Genomic DNA, 25,532 nt, shown 5'->3' on the forward strand with positions numbered 1-25,532 from the left:
ATAAAAAGATACTTCGTGCTTCAAAATTTAACTAATTTAGTTCATCGGTTTATCAGCTGTAAAATAAAACTTCTTGAGTTCTTCAGGTATAAACCGAAACAAATTTATTTCATCGTATATAAGTATCATTTCTCATTTCTTGTCTAATATATATAGAGAGATAGATAGATAACTTGAGATTGGCGAAGATTAGAATAAAACCTCGATTATTTTATCCCCAAAATTTATGCTAATCTAAGGTTGTTTTTATGCCTAATTTTAAAACATATTTATTTCATAAAGATAACTACTTGTAATTAATTACACTGTCAAGATTTTAATTATCAAAGTACTTCTTTGCGTCATATATTTTTTTAATATGAACAAAAAAATAAATGCTTGCATAGTAAACCAAATTTACAAAAAAAAGTTATGAAATATTATCTTAAGGGGCTTGTAACTGTTGTAACTGGTCTTGATCTATGCCTTATGCAACTTCCCCTATATTGTTTTCTCTTACAGATATTCAGGATTAGTGCTAAACTTCGTATAATTATAAAAAAAAAACTAGAAATCTATCTGAGAACATTGTTTGTTTGCTTTCGTTTCGGTATATTCCGAGAGAATTTTTACATTTGTGGATTTTATTTTTAGTAACTTATTATGGCGTTTCTGAATTACTGCGGTTAGAAAACACCTTATAGTTTAATAGGTGTATTGTAAAAGAACAATTTCATAGTAAAATCTTAAGGGATCTCTATAGAAAGAAAATAATATGCTCAGTAAGAACCATCAAAGACGGCATTCTATACTTACCAGCAATTCAATACCTACAAAATTTCTGGCATGTAGTTTCTTTTTAAAGATGCTGTAATGGCAAAGTTGCAACAATTTAGCATCCTAACAAGACAGAAGTATCAAATGCCTTCTCCAATGTTCAAATTGTCTAAACTTTATTATCATCTTGTCAGAAGATTCAAGCCAATTTTAAAATTTTCATTCTTACATTATAAATTTAATTTCAGCATAGACCTATCATTCTTACCGAAGCGGTGCAAACCAACGTGGAGGCAGAAATGTTTCACCACATATAAGTATCGAAAGATTGATGGATCCTGTAATAACCTAATACATCCTACTTCGGGAAAAAGTGGAACACCGTATGTAAGAATGGTTGCTCCAGATTACGGCGATGGTTTGTATCTTATTTCAGTAAAATTATTTTTAACATTTGTATGGGCTTTTATTATTTCTTTTTTAATATGTATGAGTAGTGATCACAAATAAAGTATAACAAAAATTATAAAGCATTAGCATGCATCATGGCAGGCCACAAAAAGAAAACAAAACCTTTTTTCCCTATGGTATACGTGCTCTTTCTGGGGAAAATGTTTGTAAAATGGTAATTATGATATTCGCTTTAAAAATGGCCTGAAAAATCACAAGAATTGAATAACAGCTAATTTTGAAGTTGATTTTTTATGCCTATTTTTCAATTCCTTCCAAATCCTACTAACCAACTGCGATAGAAAATGGGAAGCGAAGTTATGTTAAAAGAGACGGGAATGGAAAAAGTAGCAACTCTAGCCGCTTCTGTTTTCTCCCTGCAGAACGTGTCAGTTTTCTGAAGAAAGGATTCTGCAATGTGTTTTGCTCAGAAAGTTATTGCGTGCTTTGGCATACATCTAATTTAATTCTACCATTTAAACCTAATTTAGAAATAACTGGATTTGTGTTTACTGATATTCATTGCAACACAGTTTAAAGAGTTTTTAAATATTAATTTGCTTCTTCTTTCTGAAACTGAAAAATTTGCTGTTGAAATCAAATTACGTATAAATTTGCTAAAGCTAAGACTGCTAAAGGGCAAAATCTCAGATTTTCACAATCTATAAATATTTTATAGATTTTTACCCTGTTTTGGAGTTTTGTTTTCCCGATATGAAAACAGTCTGTTTCAATGTTTCTATTGTCTTCCCTTTTTTCAAAATCAATTAAAGATCTTTTGATTGTAGATGTATTGGAATTCTAGTAATTCCAATTTTTTTTTTTTTTTTTTTTTTTTTTTTTTAATTTTATTTTCGAACTTCTAAACATTTTATTTGAAAATGCTAGCTCTCGCTTGCAAATTTGGGATTTATGCTGGTTATTTTCCTACATTGGATAATAATAATAATAATAATAATAATAATAATAATTACTTGCGACACTATAGGTAATAAGGAATAAATTATTTCTAAATCCTTGTAAGTTATTAAGAAAACTAGTAACACGTCAAAGGCCTATTAATTTTTATTGTTGAAATTTGTGGAGACATTAGATTTCTTTTTTTATGAAGAAATCCTCACTGCCCTCGCCAAGACTCGAACCCTGGACCACTCGAATACCCGCCGACTGTGCTACCACAAAGGCATGCTGGAAGAAGGAGAAAATACCTTAAAAAGTTTGAAACTTTTAGAAAAAGATTCTACACTTTACTTTTTTGTTTGGAGCTAGTTAATAATGTCACAGTAGAAGGTTTATTTTATTTTATGGATTTAATTATTGTGCTCTTTGATTTATGGTACATTACGGGGATGATAAGGAATTTTATACAATAATAATTAAACATTTAAGAAACAATTGGTTCAAAATTCCTTATGCATAGCAGGAAAGACTTCAGTAATCAATTCTTCACTAGAGTGATAGATTTAAAATCTGATAGCCCATGTCAAACATTCAATATAGTAAGAGTTCAATGGTAATCAAGTTTCAAGATCCATATCTACAACGCGTTTATCATACCAACTTTTATACTATTAACACTTTAATAATATTTCATTGAGGAAAAAATAACAATTTAGCTCTATTTACCTTGTTTTGCCGAAACTATCTTTGCCTTTCTACGTTCCATGGTTGGAGTAATGAATGAAAAATTGGAAGTAGTAAGGGATTATCAAGACTTTTAAACATTCTGCCTAAACACGATAAAGGTAGAGTTATTAAAACATAAATTAGTGAAGGGCAGTTTATGGTTTTCTGAGAATATTAGTTTCTTTCATTATTATTATAGCAAAGCACTGGAAGGATACTTGTTTTTTTTTTTACTGTGGTATATTGAATGCCAAATGTTTTCCTTTTGGTCTTTCGTATCAAAGGTGATCTATCTGAAATGGGTAAGTGTGTGTAGTGGCTCGAAATTCTCTCGGAACAATTTAAATAGAAATTAAAAATAGGAATTATTTACTAAAAAACTGAATCATTCAGGACACTCGGCAGATCAAAAATGGTAGAAGTACTTAACTGAAATCACCATTATGAGGAAAATGTTGCATTAAATGTTAAACGCGAGACATATTGAGAATAAAATATTGTTTTGTTTTATTAGCCCTTTTCTATCTCAATCCTTAGTATGATTTATTGAATTTTGAAGTAGGATACACAGAAAATTGTTAACATTGGCCAACGTTTCTATGATCTTAAAGGTAAAGAGAAAGAATATCTTTTATAAATTACTTTAGATGGTTATGTACATTTATGTGATAAGATATAATAAGAATTATTTTGTATTATTCTTTACAGGAGCGTCATCCATTCGAACTTCTTCCAGTGGAGGTGAACTTCCTAATGCAAGATTTTTGAGTCAGAAATTATACTCAGAAAAAATGAAACCTGATAGTGAGGCTACGATTCTGTTTCTGAATTTTGGATTACTTATAGATCACGATATGGTACAGACAGCAATTGATACAAGTAAGATATTTAGTTATAGTCATTTCTGCAATCTAATTTGCTTAGGAGGATGCAGATTTTATACAAAGCAATCACTGAGATTTTATCTTTAGAGGAGGGCTTAATTTTCTTTGTTCTTATCTTTCTTTTAACTAGTAAAAGTTTCTTTTTAAGAATCAAATATTTTATTGCTATATATATATGTGTGTGTGTGTGTGTAATGATGCAATCACTTTTAAGAAGTTCCAGACAGTTTTCTTCACTTGAAACATTATTTTGCAAAAAACAGCAGCATATTTTAGAAAATCATAATTACTCGTAGCATAAAAATGCATAAAAATAGAAAAGATGTAAAATAGATGCCCGTGTTGAAATTTAGATCCTAAAAATTTATATGATTTTCCTAGGCAATAAAAAAGAGAAGATTATGTGGCTCGAATAGCTTTAAAAATGATGGAGTTATTTTATTTCTGAACCGAGGGACAAAATATCGCTTCATAATTACTCGGTAGTTAAACGTTTTAGCATCAATACTAAAGAATAAACTATATCACATTCATAGTTGCTGTTACGTAAATATGTGCATCATTTTCGTTATATAATAATCATCATTATCATAAATTTTGTAACGTATATTTATGTAAAATAAAACATATGTAAAGTAAATTTGTAATTTTAAGTGGCAGTAGCCCCTTAATTCTTCATTTGAATTTGAGCATTTCTTCTTTTCGAATAATAGTAAATGCTTATGCTAAATTATGTCATTTCCAAATTAATCCATATCGAATGATCATACATAATGCTGCTAATACAAATACGCTGTAGCCAGTCACTTTGATTCGAAATTGACACTGTTTAAGGGAACTATAATTTTTTCTTCTGTCCCAGGCTTTCTTTTAAATGCGTCAGAAACTTTCCTGCTTTGTTTGCCTCGAGCCAACATGTCCTCGCTTTCATCTCTATTTAATGTAAAAGGCACAAAAATTTCATGATGAATGGATGCACAATGATGTGTAATTCATAATATGCTCCTAAAGAATTGCTTTGTCCAGAAAGTGTGCTCAGTAGTCAAAAAGCCTGTGTCTTGACTGCTACTACGCAAGTACACATTATACATGCCAGTACCATCTACAAACATTGGCCATGATTGAAATCTTGTGCCTTAAATTTAATATCGCATCTTAAATTGGAACATGTAGGTATATGTTAATCTGGGATGTGTAAGTGTATATATATATATACTCACACACTTATAGCTGTTGAGACCCAGCGAAGAAATCTCCCTGAGAATCTCTTATTGTAGCAATCACCATACAAAATGTCAATATAAATATGTAATAAACATTTATTTAACTAAAATTAAGTAGGTAATATGATTTCTAAAACAAAAAAAAATCATCTTAAGACTAAAGAAAAACAACTTTCATCAAGCAGACAAACATATATTTAAAACGCTTATTAAATTTGTTTTTGCGAGCTTCGACTTCTGATAATGCTTTTAAAGCTCCATCAAAATGATCAAATTCATCAAAATTCATTCAAAATTATTTTTCATCAAATTTTTAGCTACTACAATTTCAGTGGAAAGTATTTCCAAACCTTTATGTCTTACTTAGCTCATTTGTTGACCGAAGATAGCTTTTAACAAACTTCAAATTTGACAAGCTTCTCTCACCAGAAGGAACTGAAGTATACACTATCAAAAAAGTCTTTAGTGTTAATATTATATCTTAACAGTTTAATTTCTGGTAAGATTCCATTTTCTTCTATCTCATAAAAAATTTCGGCAAAGCTTGAAACTAACTTTGGAAATCCTTTAATTTCTGCTTCAATAAGGTACATTGATTAAACGGCTGCAAATTTGTATATATTTTCCCAACGATTTTGTCCTAGTTGTAAGATACTGATAGAAAGTATCGATGGATTGAAATAGTATGTATCTTTCTAATTCTTGTTTCAGTGTCAAGGTTTCATGTCTTAGATCTTATCCTGGCATCATAGTCTTAAGCCTGTTTGGTCTAATCGTTTACTGGGTATGCCCATTTTTCACAACTTCTTATAGAAAATATTAACACATGTTCAGCCAGTTCATCTCCGCTCCGTTCCAGAAAATGTTTTAAAGCAGTTAACTTTTGTACGGTTTTATCCAAAGCAATTCCTTTAGTCTTCATGTATTTTGCGGGTATGGTTCACTTCGTCAAGAATGTTACACCACAAATGAAGATAACCGAGAAAGTTGAAATCACATTTTTTTAATTAAACATTGAGCTGAAACTCTAGTATCTACTTTTTTGTTTCATACATTTTTTTACAGTTTTCACTAAGCTTTAAAAATATTTCGTCACAGGTTTCACTGCATCATATTGCTCAATCATTTTGAAGTTACCCCAACAATCACTAATAATATATCTTTCTTGTGAGTCGATAAAGAGAAGAAGTTGTAAACGTTTTCTAGTGTTTTAAAAAACGTTAGACAAGTTGGAACACTTCCAAATGCATGCACCCCGCATAAGTTAAGCGAGCGATTAGCGCAAGGTACAAATAAAGATTTCTTATTACGCTAGAGCTTGACTTGTACCCTAGAGTAAACACCTGCCATAATGGAAACGTTATCATAGATTTGACTTCGACAGAAGTTTACGTCCACTAGTTTTTCATTAATGACATTTTCATACATCATAAATTCCCTGTATGACGTCAACAGCCTTCTCTCCAACAAGGAGGAAAAGTTTCAAAAACGATTCTCGCTTCTACTTTTACGTTTTCAGTGTGAACATGTCTAATAATATGGTTCAATTGATTCTGGTACGATGCATCAGGTGAACTATCAATCATTATTCCGTGATATTTCGCGTTTTTGATCGCTTATATGACTCTTTGCTTCTAGGGTAGAAGTACGAAGTCATGTTTCCTGATCTATACTGCTGGATTTTCACTAAACATTTTTTTAGAGAGGGTCGTAATGTGAGATTAATTCAATTAACTCTAAAACTTTTCCTTGTTTTCTGAAAATTGATACTCTTTGTGACCTCGAAATGGTATGTTTTGTCTTGCTGAAAACATGGGATGTCCAATAAGTGATGCAAAATATCATTCCACCTTTTTTCTTTCCATTTCTAGATTTGCTTGATGAACAACATCAATCGTTTTAGTAAGCTCTAGCTTGCCCCTAAAGTTTTCTGTTTTTTTAAGATTGTTTAATTTATCGTCAGAATTCTTATGTTGCGACAGCTTAGAGTTCAGTTTCCACCAGTTTCGGAATTCCGTAATAAATTTCATATACCAGCACTTCTTTGTGATGAACAGTCAAGAGTCTGCAACAAAAGCATATAAGTATTTTCTGCCTATTTTCCGCGAGCCTTCGTGGTGTAAATGGAAGCATATTCAACTCGTATTTGAAAGGCTCGAGTACTGACGAGGGCAGTGCACATATTTCACGTCCCTTCTTCAACAAAACCTAATGACTCTACAAGCAAAATAAGCTTTACTTGGATGGGAAATAAACCATTCACTTTCTGAGAGCATTTTTACCATTTTGAAAGTGTCTGTAAAACCAATGTTTCGCTAACTGGCGAGTTTGCCCTTTTATACGTTCTCCTACTCCTGCTCTTTGTATCACTTTAAATGGTCTCTCTTGTTTTGGAAATTTTCTTTTTTTAACGTCAATTCTAAGGCCATCTGATAAAGGGATAGGCCAATTTTCACATCTTAGCCAACGAGCAATGCATCAATTCTATCTGATAAATCTTTCTTTTTTTTTTTTTTTTTTTTTTTTTTTTTTTTTTTTTGTTGTTGTTGTTGTTGTTGTTGTTGTTGTTACAGTTCTGAACCGTCATATTGTATATCAGTTTGCTGGAATAATGTTTTGATGTTTTCGAAGTCTTGTTCACAAATATTAAAATCTTTCCTCTCGTTCACAAATCTTAACATTATTTACTCTCTTCTTAAGAAGCTACAATGGAACAAACTGATGTTTCTAGATCAGTTTGTTCTATTACAATTCTAGAAGAAGAAGAAGATTCCTTCTGGTCTTTTGGTTTAGGCAGGTGATGGAGAAATTTCGGTAGAGATCCGTTCAGTGCCTCGTTCTCTTGTTATCTAGTTTTCTTAATTTTTCTTTTTCAAGCCCCGCTGGGATGATGCCTCTTCATTGTATCATATTTGAGAAGGAAAGAAATAACTAAGCAACTTCAAGTACCCTAGGTATAAAATTTGTTAGGCTTTTAAATAGCTGAGTAAGTACGATGTAAAGCTCCTAAAAATATTTTCTAGTGGCAGTATACAATGGCGCCAAGAATATATTGTCTAGTGGCAGTATAGAATGACGCCAGGAAAATATTATCTTAATAGTAAGGTTTACTTTTAATGGACCTCATATAACAAGCTTAAATGCTATACGTCCGATGTAAATACTTTCTTCCAGATATTGAAGTTTCAAAAAATGCAGTATTATAGCTTTGGAAGCCTGTACATGGACAACTGATTACTTTGGGAGAAAATGTGCAGGGCCTTCACCGGGAATCGAACAGCGGACCTCTGGAAAACGCGCCCAGCGTGCAGACCACCACACCACGAAGGCATGCTAGGAAGGTGGGAGAAATAGCTTATAAAGCAATAAAAAATACTGATCACTTTAAATGGTCTCTCTTCTTTTGGAAATATTCAAAAGTGTATATTAAGTGTAGAGTCTTAAAAAAGATACCATTTTTAAATGAAAAAATAAAAGTAATTAATAATACATTTTGAGTTGTATTGATACATCTAATTTTTCATACTCAAAAAATTAAAAGCATTTAACATTGATTACATTTATTTTATTTTTTATATGCAGCAGGTCTGAAATAACTTTCTACACTAGCCAAAGGAAAGTTTATAATTTGTATAAAATAAATAGATTCTATACAAGTCTCGTATGTGTTACCAAATAATTATAATTATTTTCGCAAATATAATTTTACTGGCAAATTAAGCATGAGTTTTAATAACTTTGATATTATTTATAACATTTGAATTTTTTTGGCAATTTATGTGCTATTACAACACCACATTTCATTCACAGTTTTGTCAAAAATTTAGATCACAGATGAATAGTCTTATTTCAGTTTTTAGTCATTCAGAGCTCCTTTGGCTAATCTATAGAAGCATATCACTATGCAGAGTTTATGCACTGTTTATGGTATGTTTTGCATACTTAAACGTTTTCATTGGTACCTAATTAGTACTTTAAATTTTTTTTGGGGGGAGGGGTTCTTCTAACAGCTTTCCAATTGACTTTTTAACTTCCAATTACACAGTTGGATTCTTCTAAAACCCAGTCTGAATTTTTGACGTCCAGTTACATAGATAATTCCTTCAAAACTCAGTCTGCGTTTTCCTTTCTGTTACTTAAACGCAGTTTTTGTATACTGCTCACATGACTGTGGTCACTTGAACACTGGGATATTCATAATTCGATATACCGTATCAAGATATAATATTGGAGGGGGGACGAAGATTTATTCAGAAAAATGCTAAGCTAACAGAGAACTTTTATTTGTTTACTTAGGTAACATGTTTGCCTAAAATGAAAGCTTCAGTTCTGAAAAAAAGAAGGCAGTAATTTAATTATCCTTACACATTCTATGTTCCTTTTATATTTTATGTCTTAGAAACTTATGTTAGAGCATTTAGGTGTGTTTTAATAAAACAAAAATTCTAAGTAAGAAATTTAAAAAACGAAATCTAAAGTTTTCTGTTCCCACACTTTTGACTTACATTACTGTGCATGATCTTTTGGGGGAAAGTGGAATCCCTTAATATCAATAAGCTAGTAAATGAAACACAATAAACATATATAGAATGCTGTTCTCCATTTAAAAGAGTATGAACAAATACAATTTACTAAGGATGATGATATATCTTCAGCCGTAAATATAATAGGGAATTTTATTTAGGAATTCCCTGAGACCTCAGTATTATTTCAAGTAGTCTTTCAAGACAGACATCGTAAGGAAGGTTGACATGGACTGCCATGGTCATACAGACCAGTTCTTTGTATGATACTTACGAAATTAATCCGGACGGCATCAAATAAAATTTGCAATTTGGCTGAAGTTAAAATATTATAATATTTCTAATAAGAATAAGCTTTTCTTAACATACAGAGTTGAAAATATATGAGAAGGAAAGATTATACATTTCAGTGTTTATGCATCTGGATGTAGCCTTAATTTGTGCATAATTTAATGTGCAGTACAAAACATTTGCTTTGTTGATCACTTTTAATCTATTAATTTGAAGCAATATATTATGCCAAAAAGTATTTAAGATCTGAAGGCCAAGAGTGCATTGGAAAGTTCATAATTCATGAGTAATGAGTTGATAACAGAAGGAAATTCATAAAAATAAAAATCATCTAATTGGTCATTTTAGATTCATCACTCTAATTAAAATAACGGAATATCTTACATGACACTTAAAACTAAGTTAACTATTCACTAATTTTAAATAACACTCTTCTTATTTCAATATATTTTATAATTGTCTTTTAACCAAATAGTTACCATTCTTTGTGTAAAGAGTTTATATCGTACCCTAAGCTTTCGATCTTCATAGATATATATCAGACCTAAACACTTTGTAAGGTCCCTCCCTTGAAATTCTAAGTTAATGTTGGAAGTGAGGAACCTAAGAACTGATAAGCGAATAATCGCTAGAGTTCGAAGACAGAAAACAACAAGAGAGAAGGGTAAATAACCCTTTATTATTTCTATAAGATTTAACAAGACTCCGCCTGGGAGTGAACAAATAAAGTCCACACTTTGGACTTGAACTTAACAGACTAAGAATTAAACTAAAACTAAGATTTAACTAAGTATAGCCAAAGCTATCAAGGTACAATGAGAGTTGGCCCCTTAACCTATTTTACTACGAAGCTTAGCAAGGGCCTGAGTACGGCTGAGCGTATAACAGCTTTGAGAGAGAGAGCGGCCAAAAAGGCAGACGCGCGTAGTTCAGAAACTCTGTTTCTCTTTCTGTCTCGGTAAGTAACTTCGTGGTTTAAATACCGCTCCTTCTCGTTATATATTCAGCAAATTCCAAAACTACGTTCTGGCCGGAAGTAGTAAGTTGAAGTTAAAAATTTGACAGGAAAGGAACTTTAACTTAAAATTTAACTGTTAATAAAATTAACATAATTCTTACAACTTGAATTTTATAGTTTGAGACAATTTCGAACGCGAACTATGTTTTATATAGATATGTGAAAACCTTAATGGGATTTGTTTTAATAAACATAAGGCGTCAAAGAGGTATCTCCTCATTGATAAATACATCAAAATGTGTATATCGAAACAGATATGCAAAAATGTACTGTTTTTCACGTTACTATTGAGAACAAATAAAATTTCCTCTTTTTATTCAAATGGTAAAAACTTTTGACGATTTTTTTCGTTATATAATGCGATCTTTTAATTACTGTAAACTGGTATATTTATAAAAGAGTGTAGTTAACTCGGACTTTGAATCTTTTTGCTTTTCTTCCTTTGCAGAATACTGATTCCCTATACAGTTAGTTTTCTGACACCCAGAGCTCATTTTTCATATTAAAAATACGATACTTAAGTAAGGCAATTTAGAGTTTAAAATTACATTTAAATATTGGGTTGCTTTCCAGAGTTTCGTTTCCGTGTTGTTAAAAATATTTTGAAATGCTTACATTATTTAGAAATTTGATAGAAAACGAGAATAAAATGTCAAATGGAGCAAAATGAAATTGTGGCATACTTAAATGAACCTATTCTAGATTTAACTGTGGAATGATTTTAATCGAAAAATTGTTATACACTAGTTTGGAAGAAAGTTCCACTCAGTCAGGACGACTTAACTGCTAAACCTTTTATCCCGATCGTGTTTCTTCTATAACGTTTAAGGATGTCGAAACTATCTAATTAACTGCTGCTCCTAATTGCTAGCTCTTTAATCTAACATTTGTATGTTGGGGAATTTTCTTCTTTGCTTAATTAGACTGTGGACTGAAGACACCGCTCAAAATGTAAAACTTAATTCAGATCTTTATTTTCTTGCCCCGCTTCTGAATTTAATTTAGAATTTAACACAAGAGTATGCCTTCTTGATAAGCAGCTTGCTAACACTTACAGCATATTAACTACTTACACTTGCAAACATCTACGTAAATATGCAACCTATCTGTATCGGTCATATTAAGTCTAGTTGTTGTTCAACACCTACAAGGTGTGCTAAATTTACAGCGTTCTCATCTGTTCGAATCAATGGCTTTTGTGTTCTATAGGTAAGCAGAAGTGATAGTAGCAACCTCGTCTCTACTCTAAATCACGCCGATTATTATTCTTCCTCTGTCTAAACTACGTCGTGAGCCCTAAAATTTGTATAAAGTTCCTTGACTGAGAGAGTAAGAGACAAACGAGACATAGAAGAAAGAATCACCTTAATTTTAACTGTTAGTAAAGCTTAAATGTGCATTAATTTTGAAAATTCAGTCTGGGAAAATAGGTTGTAAATTTTCAAAGTATATCTTTCTTGTTACTCTGTTGAGTGATCATGCGAGCAGATATTTATTTGTTATTTTAGTTGCATTCCCTCTGCATTTAACCTAGCTTAATTTTTTTGTTTAGTTTCTTCCTTCATTTGCAAATTTGCAACTTCTCGCAATTAATCTATATAGTATTTACCCTGTATTTTCTTCATTGTAACTCGTTTAAATCCACGATTTCAGTAGTTTTCTAAAAGAAAGCTTTATATTAATAAAGGAGTTGGTTACTAATAAAAGTCTGGAATATAATACTCATCATATTTTGATTAAGATAATTAAGTCAATTAATGCATTTACTTTATTGTGAGTCCATTAATTTCTTTCTGAAGACTAGGGTTAAAAAAATGTTCCACTAGCTGCAGTTACTGTATATTTTTCTTTAGATTTATGTAATCATTGATATTCAGTTACATTAATGATATTTTATATTTGTATTTACATAGAATATTCTAACTGTCAATGTTTACAAAGTAAAAAAATTGATTGAAGTATTCAAATGCAATAAAACTTGCATATTTTTAGATGGCATTCCCTGCTGTGATCTGGAGATTCAAAAATCATCTGAGAGCCTTCCAAAGGAGTGTCTTCAAATAGATGTACCTGATAATGATCCCTTTTATGGTCCAAGAAATGTTAAATGTCTAAATTTGGTGAGGTCAATTCCTGTTCATGGGCAATGCATTGGTAAGTGCAAAAGTAACTTCTGTATTATTCTGCAGACATTTTGTAGCACCTACTAAATTTCAGGCTAGAAAAACCTCATGATTTCACAGAAGGAAATCTATTACTTTTCACCAAAGTGCTCAAGGAACAGAATTACTTTCGGTTACTAAACTGTAAAATAAAAATTTGATACCGAATTTTAGAAATTGATAGTACTGTTTTGTTGCTTTTAAGACAAATGAGTTTAGTTTCTTTCTAGTATAACTAACAAAATCAATCATGCATACTTTTATTAAAAATTAGTCATAAAGAGTATGATTACACTGTTAGACATTAAAATTTCTACGCTACGAAAGAAGGGAAGAAACCTAAAATTAACACTTGCGGTATAATATGCTGGAATATGTAAATTATTAGCATTTCATGGCATGCGCACATTACAGCAGGAATAATGACACCATAAAATAACGCAAAAAGGAGACTGAAATGCCAATTTTTTATCCAAAACTTGTCTTTAGTGTTGTTTGTTGTCTTGCAGATTGTGTTCTGCAGTTTGCAAGACGAAAATCATACCAGCACGTTTCAGAACTCGATCGCAGTAGAATCCATAACCCTCCGAGAAGGAAGACTATCTTATCGTTGATTGAGGATTATCATGCTGTGCGCGTTGATCGACATCCAGTTACTGTTATGAGAATTTACAGTCGATAGGTCCAGGAAAGCCAAGCTTGACGATATGTGGTATCTCCACTGTCCTCTGTCCCAATCCCTGAGACAACAGATATCTTATCCGAATCGAGTTTAGCTATTGTACTGTCACATTTCGTAGCCTTCATGAGAATAACTGGACGTTTTGCATGGCGCTAAGTAAACCTCATGTACAGTGCTACAACCTTTCAACGTCACGGGTTGTCAGCAAGGCGACCATTGTTTTAGCTTCTTCTGGAGCTGCAGCACAGACCTCAGTGCATATAATGGTGCATTAAACGACATACCAATGGTATGACAGCCATTTTTGACCAACTCCGCTTTTGCTTACAGCATCATGATGGCCATATATCTGCGTGGAGGCACTGTTGAAAATGAACGACAGGAATTTGTCCTCTCCATCTATATTCTAGCCTAGAACCTGCACTGGTAATAAGAGGTTTCATTGTTCAGTCAACCTATTCACTGTAAATTCACATAGCTAGTATATTATCGAGCCGCCATTAAACAGCTGAGGTTTTAATGTCCATGCATGTGCCATATTTTTGTTGCCTTCGTCCACTCTCCTTTCAACAAAAAACAACGTAAAATCTCATGTTGCCCATGTTGTCCCTCGTTTCACCAATTCACAAATAGACTCAAATTGAAGCATGGAGGAACGCAAGATTATTTACTATAAGGTGTCGTTCCCGCATATTCTCTATCTATACATGTGGAAACCATTATGCATACATTGAAGTTTACTGATGACCGTACAGGTACGCTTACAGGCCAGGCCAGCACCCCTATAGTGACAGAGGTGATTGAGGTATTGCTGAACTTAGCTTCCGCCCCAGTTTAAAGGAAGCCGTGACCAACTACAATATATCAGGCCAACTTACTGTATCGGTGAAAGCATGTAACGTCTTCAAACTTGGGGTTACGGCATGAAAGCCGACGTCTCCATTAGTTGTATTGTATCACGACGTGTCCTGCTTTACGAATTTCTGTTGCTTGTATTATGTCTTCCTCTCTCTATATATTATATATAGCAGTTTATATATATATATATATATATATATATATAGCCCCTTATAGGCCAGAAAATATTTTACCCTAGTGTGAGGTAGTACAAAATTGTAATGAAAATTACAAATGGGCACACGCCAGGTGTACAAAATCATTATTTGGGCTATATGTGACACGTTACTAAACACTTATTAAAAAAGGAAGCATGATTCATGTAGGTCTAATAATTTAAGTAAAAACTGAAAATTTCAAACTTTCAATAGTGATCATATTTTTGCTCCAATGAATGTATATGAATTTTATTTTACCTGATCTGCCCCAAAAGCTGCACATTAAATTATAAAATGTTTATGGGCTTACGTAATTCATTAATGTGAATTAATTTTTATGGCTGTTTGGAATTTGTATTTGCCAAAACTTTCTGTTTGCATTAATAGTCTATGGTAAGAATTCACATGTCACTTGTTTATTAATAATCCTTTATTAACAACTATAATGAAAATACATTTTAGAAACTGTAACTCTATAATTTAGTTATTCTTCTATACTACATTTTTAACATCTAATTTAAAACATAAGAGAGTCTCTGTTAAAAAAAATCCCACTGTTTAGTTTAAAAACTTCCTAAGAAAAAAATTTTTAAATGCCATAAATGTATAACTTAGCAACGAATAAAGACAAATGAACTTTACTCTTATATATACGCACAGAGTGTCCAGCAAAGGATTCCCTGATATCAAAATTAAAATCTCGAAAACAAAGATCGATAGAAGAATACAACATGCAGTATATTTGGAAGCTTTAAGATTGTTATATAGAAGTTTCCGAATAATAGTTACAAAAGCTGCAAACAGATGCCGCTGTAATCGCAATACGTAGTGAGGATATATCCAAAAAACGTAAGAACGATCAGTTTCTACCCTTTGAAACGTCAGTACAGATTAGAATGGAAGAAGAGGTTGAAATCTTGTATTCCATTGAACAACGTGTGTTTCTGGTACTGAAATACCAGAGGTTATATCAAAGTCCTATGGCAAAAAGGTGTAGTTTCCAAGCACGATTTAACGTTCCCAAAGTACCCGATGTGAGAACCATACACAAGCTCTTTGTTAAATGTCCGACGGACAGGCAGCGTGGCCGATGATCTGGTAAACAGTTTTGGTCGCAGGCAAACTGTAGTTTCTCCTGAAAAATGTCGCAACTGTTTGTGGTTTCCTTAGATTCAGCAAAATCTAAGGAAATCCGTCTGAAGAAATTGCAGCAAAAACTAATTTGAAGCATTCTAGTCTGCAGAAAATACTGAGAAACAGCCTAGACATGTTTCCATTCAAAACACAAAGTCACCAGGCACCAACGTACAGCGCTTTTGTAGAGCGCTGTTGACAGCATTTGTAATAATTACCTTGTAACTTTAATGATTTAATATATTTGACGTAAAATGAAATTTTAAAAGTATTTTAAACTGCATATCGATATTGTGAATAACATAGGACTGAGTACGCCGAAATCGTAACATTAAGTGCAGTGACGTCATCAAACAGTGAAGTGGCCTGATCCATTGTAGTTGACACACGGAATAACTCATGAAGGTAAGAAATACAGGAGAGGCCACAACTGGTTTTTCTCATACACTGACTTGAAAAAGTGACGAACCCTGTTGGTGACCAAAACACTCAGGGACTTCCCATTAAGATCAACATGCTTTGACAAAATCGGAGGAAAATAAATGCATACTATATTTTCTTTTCTACAATTTCAAGTATGTGAAAGAATATATTTTTAAACAATAATTCATTCTAAACAAATTAAATGCTCTACGTTTCCAAGAACAGTTTTAATTTGAATGAAATGTTTACTAAAGATTGGGGTAATAACATTAGAAAAATTTTTAAGGTAATTCGATTGTATTCGGTTAACGATTACGAAAATTAAATTCAAAGTTTATGGTATTAATATTAAAACTACGCATTATTTCATTTCTATTTATAGAGCTTCTTTCTGAAATACTTTCTCAAATAAAAGATGATTTTCAGCTTCTGAGCCATCTTTTAAATCAAAAATCATAGTCTCTCAAATTAATGCTCTCTTCGGCTCATTACACCTTATATTTTAACAGTGAAATATACGTTAAATATTGCTGCTGGTTTCTGATTTCCACGTACTTAAAACTTTCTATGATTACTTATGAAAGGAAGGGAGTTTGCTAATATTATATAAAACTTGCAACAGAATTATTACAAAATGTCAAGAAATAGTTCTTTTAATACTTTTTCTAAAATATTTTTTTTTTACCCTTGATTTTAAAAGTACACAATCTAAAAATTCTACTTTACTACTCCCTTAAGTATGCATCTTGTAGAGTGTGCTTTACAAAACATTTTAATAAACTGTTTTCCAGTACGAACAGTTCTTGCTTATATAGCTTTTTTAATATATTTTTCAACAGATTTTTAATTTACGTTTAGAATTAAATGTTAAAATCATTAGTATATATTTAGATAATATTTATAGTCATAAATTTAGATACATTTGATAATTAGATTTCTTCTCAATAACATTAACGGGAGTTTATGAATGAACAAATCGTTCATTTCCAAATAAATTCATAAATCTGTTAAAGGCGAATGCATGCTTTTCACAAAGATATGCATAAATATATTCAACATTTTTTTATTTTCGACATTAGCAAATTTTTAATTTCTGTGCATTCACTGTATTTTTCGATTAAAAAATTTGCAATAATTTTGTATATATCAGAATGTTTTACATAAGAAATGTGTATAAATTAAATGAAAATTACATGCATGATTTTAATACGCACTCAAAGTCAATTTTCCTTCGAACGTCCTCACGAAGGCCTCTCTCCCCTTACGCAGATTTTAAACAACTTAAACTTGCTTATGAGCCAAATTACAAATATTTTATCATGCATAATTTTATATTTACATTTAGACATCAAGTTTCAATTTTTTGACTTAAAACTCGTTTTTAGATACATTCATTGCCAAATTTAGATTTTCTAATAAATATATTTTGGCAGAGCATTCAATACCTTTCCTAACAATTTTAATAGTTCTCTCATACTCTAATAAATAACAACTAACCATTTAACTTTTAAACATTAACTTCACTGTCATCAGATTGCAATCTTGATTGTCTTACTCTGCGCACGAACACTGCTTTCTTTTTTTTAAACATTTAAAATAACTAATTAATCTAAATTCACAAATACCTGAAATTTACATGTTTCAAGGTAATACAGAATGTAAAAATATGTAAAGTGTATTGGTATACCGGTTAATAACATTGCCATCACCCTATTTTTAAATTGCTAATAAGCTGTCAAGATGATGTGGCACATTCACATGGTCACATCACCTTGGCCGCATATGGCACTTCCGCCAAACTGGCAAATCTTTCTGTATACAGTGTTACACAAATATATGGTTACAAATGAAGGAAAAAAACTTATTAACATATTTATCTACATATATATTAATTTGCCTGTGATGACCTTCTTAGAGCCTAAACACTTAAGACAAATATATATTAATTTTAACAAGGACTGGAGAATTTTGAGGTAATTTCATTTTTCAGTTAAGATATATAAACCCAAAGTGATTATTTTTCAATTATTTCAAAATAAAATGTTGAGTTTAAAATGACCAACTATTATGCCTCTCGTTTAATATTTTTTTAAAGCGCATATTAAGATATTTAGTGGATGACAAAAAAAGTATTTCATTTAAAATATGTTGGTATTTGGAACATAAAATAAAAGTATCAAATACACTATCAAGGGCGTCGAAAGAAGTACGCAATTTTTTTACGCTTATACCAGTTAGTTATAAGGAAGTAGAGCTTCAAAGTGTGTTATATTTTTGCGATATTTTGACATTTTTAAAAGTATCTTAAGGTATTTATCATACTTTACACATAACATAAACATTTTGCTAAAATCAATACTTTAGTAGTCCATTAGCTTAGAATTTTATGAAACAATTCGTAATCAAAGTCGTTGTTGAAAGTTATTGAAAAATAATTAAAATGTGATATTTGCTTAAATGCCACTAAACTATACAAATTGTTATTACCCAGACAACAATTAATATTTCTTTTATGCAAAAGTGTCCTCTTTCGGTTTGTGTGGAAATGTGGGTGGAAGTACTACCAAACCGCTCTCAAGGTAACATGCTCTGGATGTAAACAAAACACACCCGCTTTAGCTAGCAAGGCCTGGCAGCACTGCGTGAAGCGATGTAAGAGGGTTACGTCTTCTTTTACTTCCATGGAATAACTAGGAAGGAAGGCGGTTCGAGTGTCTTCCATCCCTCTTCTTCTACCACCTACCTCTAAAGAGGACATTTGACTCACCATGTATTTTGAGTGTTTTCCTACTGCACGGAAACTACACGCTTATAAACATCCTAGACTTCTTCAGGATTCGAAGCCAGGCACATCAGTACGGCAATCAGCGTCACTAACCACTAAACCGGTAAAGCGGCTATTAATGACTATAGGGTAGCACAAAGCTCTTCTCCTTTGCAAGATAGGAATTTAATCAAATTAATCAGCTTGTTCCTTAGCTGTTTAGTTCTTAGGACATGTCTGAGGAGGTGGAAGTTGATGGTAAGTGGACATTCGAAGCAATAGTTGTCTGGGTTGTTCCTTTTCTGAAGCACACTTTGTTCTATTGCAGAGATTTGACCATCAGAGAAGAAAAAAGAGAAAGAACCGTGACCCGTTAGAAACCTGTTAACATGTAGATTTGAGTAGTGCCGTATAGTTTGTTCTTCGAAAAACGTTTGGATCCTTCGACTGATATGGCATTGTTAAGCCAATCTTGCCATTCGGAGTTCATTTCTTCTCTAAGACGGCATTTTAGAGAGGATTTTGACTATGGAATTTCGATATGCAGTACGTTGGTATTATTTGTAGCTTCCTTTGCTGCTGCCTGCAGATTCGTTGCTGACGGTGGCGGTGTGAGCTCTCACCCAGGTTATTTCAAGTTAAGTATTTAGGTTGTAGTAGACTGATGCAACTGTATCTTGGATGATACTAGATTTATGACAAATATTTCCTAGAGCGTACACTTGCAGCGATTTAAAAATTTGGAAGCCGAGAAACACGTAAAATGTGGGATGCCTTTGTCAGGATCCGAACTCCGGACATCCCGACTGCTAGTCGAGCGTGCTACCAGTTTTACCACCGAGGCATGTGGAAGGAGAAAATTCCTTACATTTCAGCTCACTTAAATCGAATTTCACCCGCCAAATCTAGGTTTTGAGATAATACCGTCATCGATTTGGAATTTTTGGAAGCCAGAAAACAATGAAGAATCTACGATGTGCCTCGCTGGGTTTCGAAATTCGGACATTTCAATTGCTAGTAGGATGTGTTTCAAATTAAACTAGGAAGATACTTGGTAGAAAGGAGAAACTTACACGCTAAAGATTGGCTGTCTAGGCGGATAAAGATATTTCTTTTACAGCTGTTAATACCGAAATGTGCTGCCTTTCATGGCATGCGCTTTCACTTGTAAAACGCTGTTATCTAAGTTGAGATTGAATTTTTCTGACCGGGTGAGAACATTGTAGCCCTTGACGATGAATCTGCAGCCTACACCATTTTCTGTTTTTGAACTGCCAAAGGAAAGGTTGGGACCATTCTTGCGGTTGTAATTGACTTGCGTGGAGAACTTTTAGCTTTTTATTACTAGACAGGTGAATTTTTTAAGGATGGCCTGGAGATTCGTACTATAAATGATCGATTTTTAGGGAGCCGTAATTGAGATTTTTGTGCAGTTGGATGACAGATAATTTAGAGCTTTCCGTTTCAGCTACAAGGAAAAGAGAAGGGATGTTCGCCAAGGAGTGCATTACAACATTTGGTATTATTTTACAGCATCATGCTATGCTTAGAAGGAACAGTCTGTGAATTCTCTGGACATATTTTACTTTCCTTGCAGTCCAAATTTTTTCTATTACACTTAGATTATGAATGTTTTCATATGGTAATTTAGACCCCCATACAGTGCGACACATTTTCCTGAAATTTTTTTAAGATTATGCGGTTTTGAGCTTCATGTTACTGAGGTGTTCAATCCAGTTTAACTTTTCACCATTTGTAAGGCCTAAATATTTGACAGATTTAATTATTTTGATTTTCTTACCGTTACTTTCGAAACGAGATTTTCTTGTAATCTTTTGAGATGGTTCACGAAATATTACTGTTTTTAAATTTTTCTTAGGAGACATTTTAGGTCGTTATTTTTCCTGTGGTGTGGTGTATTTAATTATGGCAAAGCACACTAGGGCTATCTGCCTAAGGGGAGGGATGCCTTTCGTGGAGGACTTTCTAAGGGAAACTGGCTCGTATACACGTTACACATGGGGAAAACCACGAAAACGCCCATGCAGCCAGCCCGTTCGCGGGGTTCGAACCTCGGACCGAACTACCAGTGTTCAGCGACTTTACCGCTCGGCCGCTGGTGGGCCGTTATTTTTCCTGAGATTATACTGCTCATTGATTGTTTCACTGATGTTTTTTACAATATGTCACGCGTTTTTTCGTTACAAGGAATTCTGCTTCATCAGCAAATGCTACTTTATCTGAGTGATTCGAGCATTTGATGATCTAGTTCCAGAGAATGCAAGGTTCCAAAAATTTGCGGTTAGGCAAGATTACTGGGTTAAAGTTCATTTCTAAATTTTTCCATTATTATATTAATGTACAGAAAGATACTTTTTCTGCCTTGCTTTATCCCAAAGATGTTCTTTCTGTCTTAAGGTATTTCTTACATTTTTAGAGCATTTCATACAGCAGACTACCATAAAGAATCAAAAGCTTTTTTCAGGTCCACACATCCTTGTACCCAATGAAAGTTTTATTGGGTTTGTTTTACGAACGACTCATAGATCTTTATTTGGCGTAATCCCATACGGCTTGTCGCTCATGGAATGGTGACGCCTGAAGTGGTACCGTAGGCATCCAGCTAGGACACTTTCTAGGACCACTGCTATACAGAAATATGGTTAAAGTAAGGATATAACTCTGGTAACTGGGAAGTTTAGATCTTTGTCTCTGAATATAATTATTGATCCCGTTTCTCGTATATCTCGGAAAGTGTTAATTTTAAAATGTAGTTGACTTGCTTCGTGAGGAACTGGAAAAAGCCTGGATCCAGAACTCTGATGATTTCATTATTTATTCCGTCTGGAACCTCAGACTTTCTATTATTACTGATTTATTTAGGTTATTGATATTGTTTGTAACTTCATTCTTTGTAAAATCGCAATCGTTGAGCTGTGCAGTATGTTGTAGGACTCCTACATTTTCGTTTTGAGCGTATGTGTCCTCCTCAGGGCTCAAAAGGCTTCTCAGGGCTCCATATCATCTAATAATATATTATTTAGGATGTCAGTGACAGTGGTGCTTCTCGCATCACTATTGTTAGTTTTGTGATTGGAAATTTCTGCTGAATCTTATTTGTAAACGCTTGAAACTTTTATTACGACATATTTTGTAAAGTGTTCCATACGAATCGCTGTATTGTGCACAATATTTCCCGATTAGCAATCAATCTTTGTTAAGCTTATTTTCCTTTTGTAATTTACTTTTTGTTACGCATATGTTTTTAGAATATGTTTCTTTCTTCACTCGTACGAGATGACCTGAGATGTTTTCGCAGCGTAATTGTCCTTTTCCCTTCAGCTCTGAGTTCCTTTATACCCCAACTGACTGCGGACTTGCTGCTTGAATACTTAATTTTGTGAGCTCTTAGACAGTGGATCTAGATAGCTTTAATGAAGGATTTTGGGGAGGTTGTTTAAGTTCTTTGTCATGCGCATTTCAGAGCTTCTCATTAACGAGACTGATGTATATGAAAATTTGAATCTTTTCATGGAGCAGCTGTCAGTTTTTGTGGGTTGCTATGAAATTGACTATTCTGTGGGCGGAGGTTGAGACTTCTGTCAGTGTTCTCCAGTTAGTGATATTATGACCTTTTAAATAACTATATAAGGTATTTCTCCCACTTCTCTAGCGTGCCTTCGTGGTGTAACGATAGCATGCTGGGCCAATATTCCAGAGGTCCGTGGTTCGATTGCCGGCGAAGGCGGTTGCTAATTTTTCATCTCTCTGGCTTCCAAAAAAAATCCTAATGTCTCTACAGTGGCACGCGAACTAAAAGGGTTGTGGATGATGATTCTCCGCACCCAGGATTTGACGACTAGGTCCCCTAAAACCCTAGTCGTGCCCTCCCACTTCCCTAGCGTGCCTTCGTGGTGTAACGGTAGCACGCTGGGCCGGTATTCCAGAGGTCCGTGGTTCGATTCCCGGCGAAGGCGGTTGCATATTTTTCATCTTTTCTGCTTCCAATTAACCTAATGACTCTACAACTAAAGAGTGTAATATTAGGCCACCGTCTTCCCATTCGTGTGAGAAAGGAAAAAGGGGCTGTATTTTTGTTGTGTATAATCTGTTTGCTTGCATCTATGAAATTTTCTAGTACGTCTCTTCTTTCATAATCCGCGTGCGAAGAGTTCAGAAATTTATTCCGAACAGTGTGCAGGGTACTTAGGGAGATATTAAAGTCTTCTCGGGACTATAAGTAGAAAAACGAAGTGAGGAAAGAGGGTTCTTAATTTAAAATGGAGGTAGAGGTGACATCTCGATTAGAGAATTCATTGGCAACCAGTATTTGTTAATGCAGATGATAGCTGTTTTAACAGCTTAGTAGTTTCTGCATGGCATTGAATGATGTTCCAGCTGTTTGGAAGGGCGCTTACCTTTACCGAAATGCGATATGGCTCTTGTAGAGATATTAAATCGAATCACTTTTCCGTGAGGAATTTGTTGAGGCGTGATGCCGCTGACAATGCTCGAAGTGATTTACATCATTTCGATGGAAAGTCAGAGCAGTTGTATTTGTGCAAAGTTGTACTTAGCTCGGGTTGAGGTTGGAATTAATGCGCATATTAGTAATATGTGCTTGTTTTTGTTTTAGCGTACTCATGGATGTAGATCTTGCAATTTAGAAAATATTCCAGGTGGGCCAAGTTGATTATCTGTTCCATTTGTTATATAGGTGGCAGTTTATGCAACTGGAACTTAGGGCTGTACATTTTGATATACGGTGATATCCATCACGGTATATGCAGCAATATTTAAATTTGCAGCTGATTTGAAATACAATATTTTGTAAGGACTTGACATCGAAAGCATCAGCTCCAAAGATTTCTTTAACTTGATGCATTCTCCAACATGTATAGAACCGGTTTTTGGCCGTGAGTGTTCTAAATGCTAGGAATGCATTCGGATACCCATTTCACGCAGTTGATTTGAGCATCATTCAGCTGGACAAGGGGATCTCGGCGTTGTTCGAGCATTGATTCCATATTTATTTTATTGATTTTTCGATCAGTTTGACTCACTTGGTCATAGTCTTATATTATTTTTCCTTTTTTTCCCTTTTGAGGGATTTTCTTTGAGGAATTTTATTTATGAAGTATATTAATTTCCTGGTTCTTTTTATGTTTCGAATGTGTATAAAATTTTATTAGAGCTAGATTTGTCTTTACAAGAAACTTTTGGGCTTCATTTTGGAGTATTAATTATTCTGTTAATTTTGATTCCTAACAGTGATCGGGAGGATCTTAATTAGATCCTTGGAAAGAACTTCTTTGCTTTTCATTTTGGGAGAGATAAAAATCGTGGAGATAATTTCTGTCTCGTGAGAAGTCTGATTTTAAAAGTAGAGTCCAGGGAGTAAGCATAATTAAGATCATTTACACATTCATTTGTATTCCTTTTCTTGGAGATGCTGAACTGGAAGTATGTGCACATGAACTTCTTTTTGATTCTTATTAATTGCAGAAACCAAGCCGAATGAAAGAATGAAAAGGTCGCAAATGTCAGTTTCTAAACTAGATAGTTTCTAACTATCTAGTTCTGACACAGATCTGATGAAAATATTAATTTGCAGCTCCGACTTCACATTGAAATCTAACTTCTTAAAGATGAAGATATTCTTAACATTCATACTGTCATTTCTATTATCCATAGTTCTATTTGGGAGAGCTTTCAATCTCTATATTCGATTCAAATCACTACTACAATTAAGTCTTAATGACTTTTATTTACACACATCTTTATATTACAATATATACATAATTCGAGATTAATTTCAAATCAAAAGATGGGGATTATCCTCCCTTCGTATCAAATTCTATCAAGAGAAAACCGAGTGAGCGACCGCTCTCTTCCAAGTTTGTTTTTCGACTCCTCGTTGCCACTGGCAGAAGAGAAACTTTCGCTCATTTCGCGTTCGGGTTGTAACACATACGTTAAGAATCTTTTCATCTTTTTCGTCATCTATAAGATTAATGAGGATATTTGTGTTTATGCAGCAGAAAGTCTGTGAGGCGCATGAAGCTCTGACAAATTCTAGAAAAGGGGTACAAGTCAATTTTGTCAATTTTATCCACAGTTTGAGGAAATGAACGGAGGGGGGATTCTAATAGTAGCTGGCATTCCAAATGAAGATTTGAGACTAATGCATGGATATACGATTCTAATAAATGCATACTTTGCTAAATTTGCAAGTCATCGTTTCAAATTGAGGCACAAATGCATCAAGTTTGGAGGTATAGTACTTAATTGTTGAAAAAAAATGGCGGCTGAGCTTTAAGGGTATTTTGAGTGCAGGTATGTGCATAAAAAATTGACATAAATTCTATAAAATTAAATAAAATAAGGTTGCTAGTATGAAAAAAAAACACTGAAAGGTATTAAAATTTGTCATTGAGAAATTGCACTAATTTTTGCTTATTTATATTGAGACATACATGGTCGAAGTCCTCAGAATGTAATACCAAAACCGGATTTTTAACAATATGAGAGCAATTGAATA

The 25,532-nt window shown here is 33.3% G+C and overlaps 1 protein-coding gene across 1 annotated transcript in view; it reads left to right on the forward strand.

The window, feature by feature from the left end:
* Positions 1 to 25,532, forward strand: part of LOC118189021 (immunomodulatory peroxidase-like) — a 91,261-nt gene that overhangs the window by 37,387 nt on the left and 28,342 nt on the right. The window contains exons 8-10 of the mRNA XM_085806933.1: positions 1,005 to 1,174; positions 3,541 to 3,711; positions 12,764 to 12,925. Of these exons, the coding sequence (XP_085663059.1) occupies positions 1,005 to 1,174; positions 3,541 to 3,711; positions 12,764 to 12,925 (503 nt within the window). The remainder of the gene's footprint in view (positions 1 to 1,004; positions 1,175 to 3,540; positions 3,712 to 12,763; positions 12,926 to 25,532) is intronic.

Source organism: Stegodyphus dumicola, chromosome X1 (assembly GCF_044657685.1).
Source record: "Stegodyphus dumicola isolate Sdum_Otavi_A_Nest chromosome X1, ASM4465768v1".
Taxonomy (NCBI): Eukaryota; Metazoa; Arthropoda; class Arachnida; order Araneae; family Eresidae; genus Stegodyphus; species Stegodyphus dumicola.